The following is a 6,065-nucleotide window of genomic DNA, read 5'->3' as shown; positions in this document are numbered from 1 at the left end:
CTGGGAGAGCAGCCAGAAAGAGTACCCTCAGTTTTGAGGAGCCTGAGAAAACCCGTGCGGTGTCTTGGCAGTCACCATTTTCTGAGGAAGCACCTGGTGTTTACTGGGACAGTGTTAGTTGTAACTAAACAAAAAATGTGTTGTTTTTTCACTAGACTGTGGCAAACCCCGACATTGCTGCAAGGAGGAAGCTGAAGAGACATAAGAATAAAGCAGAAACCAGGAAGAGAAAAATAGAATTCCTGCGCCCTACCTACAAGGCCAAGAGACCTCGAAGTCATGCACTGAAAGATTTAGCAATGGTGGAATGAAAAGGCTTTTCGTTCCTGGAGGATTAATTTATAAAAAGTAATTTCAAACTGAAGAACTAACTAGTGTTTTAAAAAAAAAATTACATATTTTTATTGTATTTATTAGTATTTTTCATGTCTTCTTTTTCATCTAGGATCTTATAAACAAAAGCTTTTCAATTTTCTTCCAAACCTGCATATTTACCAGAGCATGTACAGTTGAATGGACAACCACCATGAGCTTTTATAATAAATTTTACTTAATTTCTAAGAGATGGGTTATGTGATGACTGCATTCATGCCTGTGAATGTCTTCCCTCTGGGCGAGAAAGCAGTCTGCCTCCTGACTTGTCTTTCAGTTTCTGCAGCCCCTACTGAGCAACTTACCAGTCATTTCAGTACAGGACTAACAGCTCATGAAGGTGGAAGTTAAATTCAAATTATGGCCCTGGCACAGGGCCAGGCAGTAGGTGGCTACTGCAGGCATTTTTCCTTTCAGCAAACTAATGCTGGGTTAACAGCCCGAGGTGCACTGTTCCTCTCTGCTGTACTTCACTGTATCAGCCTAACCCACGCAGAAGGCTACACTGTGTAACATCAGCTTAAGGAAACCTCTTCACATGCTCAGCAGATGGCTGTTAGAACTGTCACTACTTGGACTTGGTGCTGTAAGCAATCGGCCTCGAGCAAGCAACACACTTAGGAGTACAGCCGACAGTTCCAGATTTTATTAGTGTTTTAATTACACAAATATAGTAGCCACTAAAACTTAAAGCCACTGAAAGGGGAGGAGCAAAAAAAAAACCCCACTCTAAGCCAGTAAGACTGTCATACAAATTAACATAAGTACATCCTTTAAACAGAAGAAATGGAGTATCATAATGTACACAGCCAGTCACTTGGTTCAGTTTTACAATTCCAGAGAGGCAACCACATTACAGGAGTCAAACTCAAATCTGTCTTATTTACAAATATCTGTGGCCTGAAAATGCTTGACTGCAGAAAGAGGGATGCTGGATAGAGCTGAAACTTCTCTACAGTGGTCAGCTTTGCATCACTGCCTGCTCTTCAAGGCCTCCACCAACCTAGGAAAAAGGTTAAGCCGTTTTACTAAAAAGTTATTTCAATTATGTTGGGACACTTTAGAAGGAGTAACTTTCTCTGAATGTGGACTCTGTCTTTTGTGTCAGACAGACTTTCCACAGATCCAGTTTTCAAAAAAAAAAAACCCACCAAAAAACAAAGCACTACCCTGCAATATTTTTCTAATGAAGTTAGTTAGCATAATTGGACCGTTACTCACCATTCCATTGCTTCATCAAGCCCGGTGCCTTTAGTTGCAGAGGTTTTGAATATCTGCCATTTTCGGTCCTTCAAAGCTGGTAAGCCAAGTGCGTTTGCCATTTCTGTGGGAGTCATGGCCTGTTCCATGTCCTGCTTATTTGCAAACACCACCAAAATGGCTTTCTTCAACTCCTCTTCCTAAAAAAAAGGGAATCATGCAAGTTTCTGCAGAGACTTGTACTGAATTTATTGAAGCAGAGAAAACGCATGCAGTGAAAAGAATCTTCAGCAGCTCTCATACTGATTTTCAGCTTGCTGATTTTTTTCTTTAGAACAGTGAAAGAATGGCATTTACTTTTGATTCCAGTATGATACCACACAGGAGCAATTTAAAAACATGGCCAGTTATGCCTGTTAACATTATGAAACAAGCTGGTAGGTAGATTTAACAAGGCACATCAAAAAGCTTGAAGGGCTTTTTTTTAAAAAAAAAAAAAAGTACTCTTGCTCAACTTTTCTTCTTACTCATATTACCCTGTTCTAAGTTTGTTCTTCAGCTTCAAAAGTAGATAGGTGGTAGGATTCATAGTAGGATACTAATTACTTTTAATTCTTCAGGGCTTGATTTTGCCACCACTGAAGTACTACTGAGCAGCTGTCTTTACAGACAAATTTTCATGTGACCACAAGGCCACATGTCACTACCTTGCTGCCCAGACAATGCTGCACAAAACTGTGAAGTAACTGCAGCGTATTGAGTGCTTCCAGTCAGACTTGCTGCACAGGCCTGTTCTGAGGGCTGCAGTTTCACAACTTTGAAGTTGAGCATCACTTGATTCACATTTCACGTTTGCGCCAAAGAAAGGTTTTAATTTCTCCATTTCTGTTTTACTAATATCATCATCATCCTCCTCGTTTTCTCACCTCCAACATAGCAACAAGCTCTGATTTTGAAGTGCCAATTCTGTCGCGATCACAACTGTCCACTACGTAAATGACTGCGTCTGTGTTCGAATAGTAACACCGCCAGTATGGCCTGCAGAAGAAAGACAGGTTCCAGTCATTCAATTAGCACTTTTTAGCAGTGCTTTTTAGTCAGATAATGAAAACTGGGAAGTAAAAACTGTCCCTGGGGTGAAAGGCCCCAGAAAGCAAGTGGAAGAGAGAAAAAAAAAAGAAAGAGGGGAAAAAAGAAAGAGGGGAAAAAAGAAAGAGGGGAAAAAAGAAAGAGGGGAAAAAAGAAAGAGGGGAAAAAAGAAAGAGGGGAAAAAAGAAAGAGGGGAAAAAAGAAAGAGGGGAAAAAAGAAAGAGGGGAAAAAAGAAAGAGGGGAAAAAAGAAAGAGGGGAAAAAAGAAAGAGGGGAAAAAAGAAAGAGGGGAAAAAAGAAAGAGGGGAAAAAAGAAAGAGGGGAAAAAAGAAAGAGGGGAAAAAAGAAAGAGGGGAAAAAAGAAAGAGGGGAAAAAAGAAAGAGGGGAAAAAAGAAAGAGGGGAAAAAAGAAAGAGGGGAAAAAAGAAAGAGGGGAAAAAAGAAAGAGGGGAAAAAAGAAAGAGGGGAAAAAAGAAAGAGGGGAAAAAAGAAAGAGGGGAAAAAAGAAAGAGGGGAAAAAAGAAAGAGGGGAAAAAAGAAAGAGGGGAAAAAAGAAAGAGGGGAAAAAAGAAAGAGGGGAAAAAAGAAAGAGGGGAAAAAAGAAAGAGGGGAAAAAAGAAAGAGGGGAAAAAAGAAAGAGGGGAAAAAAGAAAGAGGGGAAAAAAGAAAGAGGGGAAAAAAGAAAGAGGGGAAAAAAGAAAGAGGGGAAAAAAGAAAGAGGGGAAAAAAGAAAGAGGGGAAAAAAGAAAGAGGGGAAAAAAGAAAGAGGGGAAAAAAGAAAGAGGGGAAAAAAGAAAGAGGGGAAAAAAGAAAGAGGGGAAAAAAGAAAGAGGGGAAAAAAGAAAGAGGGGAAAAAAGAAAGAGGGGAAAAAAGAAAGAGGGGAAAAAAGAAAGAGGGGAAAAAAGAAAGAGGGGAAAAAAGAAAGAGGGGAAAAAAGAAAGAGGGGAAAAAAGAAAGAGGGGAAAAAAGAAAGAGGGGAAAAAGAAGCCTGAAAACAGAGAAGGGACAGATTTATTTGGGAATCAGCCTGCAGGACATAAGGTCCATAACCGAGGGACAGGGCAGCAAAGAAAGTTTAACCACACACGCTTCCGCCCCAGGTAATCATGTTCACCAAAGAAGGATAAACAGAGAAATCTTAAATGACTAATTCATACAGGCAAGTAGTTAACAAGGATCATCACATATTGAACCACCTTTTTCAGAATTACCTCACTGAAGCTAAAAAGGGAAGGAACCTGCACCCTACTACCTAGCGTTCAAAAGGAATCACAAAAAGCTCATACCAGGGTACTGAAGAGATCGCTGCAATTACGCATCTAATGACTCATTACAAAACTTGTAAACCTGGCTACACAAAAAAAATTACTGTCTACTGAAATTCCAACTTCCTAGCTTTGCATTCTTAAGAATATTTAAATATCTTTTGGGGTTTCTATCACTCATTTCCCCTCTTTCTCAGAATGCTACGCAGTTGGCTACTACACAAGTAAACTTGTTTTTCAAAGCAAAACTGTACACAAGTGAAAACATTCACTTGTTTCTTTCTAATCTGTATTACAAAACAGGTTGTACTAACCAAGCTGTCAGATGAAAGTGCTCTCATAACGATGGGCTGGTTTTAAAACTTAAAAGAACCAATTTTTAGACGTGCCAGTGATGACAATTCCAAGAACAAAGTACTTTTTAGAGAAATTTAACTCTGTCTTTTCATTTTACGAGATTTATTACCTTATGCTTGTCTGTCCTCCCAGGTCCCAAACTTGAAATTTCAGATTCTTGTATGTCACTGTCTCAACATTGAAGCCAATGGCTGAAACAAAGTGAAACAATTCCACTGGTGGTGATTTTGATTTTTCTGAACAACATGACAGCATTTAGTTTAAAATTTTAATGCCTGAAAAGTCTCAGTCGCTGCATAATTAAGTTCATGCTCCTTGAGAAGTTACAACAAACACTGATGGCTCAAAATAACGCAGTTTGGGGGTTTTTTTTTAACAATAAAAACACATTGTAAACACATTGTAGAAATTTGTAACAAATGCTAAGGTTGTTAACAGAAGTGTGCCTGAAATCACCAGAAGAAATAAGAGCAGGGGTTAAAGGAATGGCCTGTGGTGATAAGCAAGTACACAACTGACAGCAATAAACCACTAAGGAATGTGTCCTTCATATCGACATCACATCTGCGCTCTCATAAGACCACAGCAGAACCAGCTCCTCAGCAGAAGACTTAACACTGTGATACCTGGAAGAGGGCAATAAGGTTACAGCGTATCTTCCATGTCATTCCTTTTCCTGCCAGCCCAGAGAAACGCAGCACAGGGAACCGAATGATGGACACAGACTGCCTAAAATTTATGGAGGCTGAAATAAGCAAAACCCTGGGGCAAAAAGATTATGGCATAATAAACTGCTGGCTGCTAAAAGGTAAGAAGACACCTGATCAAAGTCAGATCATGGCCATTCAGGTGGAACCCAAGAGATATGACAGGGACTCAAAAGCCAAGTGTCCCTTGTCCTTCACGTTACACAGAGCGAACCCAGCCAGACCACTGAGTGTGTGTAGAGGTGGGTAAGGCTGCATGAATGCCCAGACAATTAGTGAAATCAGTGACATTTTTTTAAATAAGCATCATCTCTCTCCTTCCATCAGATCTTACACTGAATTCTGTGACACTTTCTACATAATGTAAAGTTAAACCACCTGCATTTCTTCTTCTCTGTGTTAAACAGAAGCGTTCATGTAGCAAACTGAAGACCCTTCTTAAATGCAACAGCGCGAGGCTCCTGCAAGGCACGGTCCTTTTGTTTATGAAAGAAGCACGAGGTGAGTTACGCTGCCAAAGCTCACGGGCGAGAGCTGCAGGCAAATCTGCCATTTTCACCAAGGGACTAAGCACTTACTTGGAATGGTGGTAACAACTTCTCCAACTTGTAACCTGTAGAGAATGGTTGTTTTTCCTGCTCCATCCAGTCCCAGGATGAGAATCCTCATCTCTCGAGTCCCAAACAAACTGGAAAAGATGGTGGAGAAAAAGCCCCCTACAAAGAACAGAAAGACATTTCAGTGTCAGCTAGCAATATGGAGGATATGGGAAGCCAGACCAACCGACCTCATTTCCTACTGTGCAACAACATGTTTCTTTCCTCCAGTGAAAACAGACCAGTCCAGGTTGTCACCCAGACACCCGTGTGCTGAACCACATTTTATTTTCCTGGTTTTAGCTGCTATTTTATGGCAGCTCTATCCAGCAAAGCATGTTGCAGCAGCACCAAACTTCCTTATTGTGGTTAGGATTTTTTTTTTTCTCTCATTTGCCAAAATCTGAGCCAAACTCTTTGTTGTTTGTATCAGACTCTAGCTTTCAATGTAAGGACACACTGAAGCCTGAAGAATTCT

At 40.3% G+C, this 6,065-nt stretch overlaps 2 protein-coding genes across 2 annotated transcripts in view; one reads left to right on the top strand and one right to left on the bottom strand.

The window, feature by feature from the left end:
- The window catches only part of LOC104522030 (UTP20 small subunit processome component), a gene marked incomplete at its 5' end in the record, with an annotated part of 10,487 nt that extends 9,926 nt beyond the window's left edge, over positions 1-561 (top strand). Inside the window, one exon of the mRNA XM_010164201.1 lies at positions 156-561. Coding sequence (XP_010162503.1) covers positions 156-311 — 156 coding nt within the window. The remainder of the gene's footprint in view (positions 1-155) is intronic.
- A 438-nt stretch (positions 562-999) lies between these two features.
- ARL1 (ARF like GTPase 1) lies at positions 1,000-5,705 on the bottom strand. The gene is made up of 5 exons (XM_010164200.2): positions 5,570-5,705; positions 4,394-4,475; positions 2,499-2,610; positions 1,594-1,772; positions 1,000-1,375 (listed from the first exon to the last, which is right to left on the bottom strand). The coding sequence occupies exons 1-5, from the start codon at positions 5,658-5,660 to the stop codon at positions 1,345-1,347; spliced, it is 495 nt and encodes a 164-aa protein (XP_010162502.1). The 5' UTR covers positions 5,661-5,705; the 3' UTR covers positions 1,000-1,344.
- Between the last annotated feature and the right edge of the window lie 360 nt (positions 5,706-6,065).

This window comes from Antrostomus carolinensis, unplaced genomic scaffold (genome assembly GCF_000700745.2).
Source record: "Antrostomus carolinensis isolate BGI_N321 unplaced genomic scaffold, ASM70074v2 scaffold33193, whole genome shotgun sequence".
Lineage (NCBI taxonomy): Eukaryota > Metazoa > Chordata > Aves > Caprimulgiformes > Caprimulgidae > Antrostomus > Antrostomus carolinensis.
This window is presented reverse-complemented; position numbering and strand designations above follow the sequence as displayed.

Excerpts from the sequence above, each read along its gene's own strand:
- ARL1 (XM_010164200.2), bottom strand. The coding sequence starts at position 5,660 with ATGAGGATTCTCATCCTGGGACTGGATGGAGCAGGAAAAACAACCATT. Across the intron at positions 1,773-2,498 it reads AGCTTGTTGCTATGTTGGAG|GAAGAGGAGTTGAAGAAAGC; the intron begins GTGAGAAAACGA and ends CCTTTTTTTTAG. Across the intron at positions 1,376-1,593 it reads CTTGATGAAGCAATGGAATG|GTTGGTGGAGGCCTTGAAGA; the intron begins GTGAGTAACGGT and ends CCTTTTTCCTAG.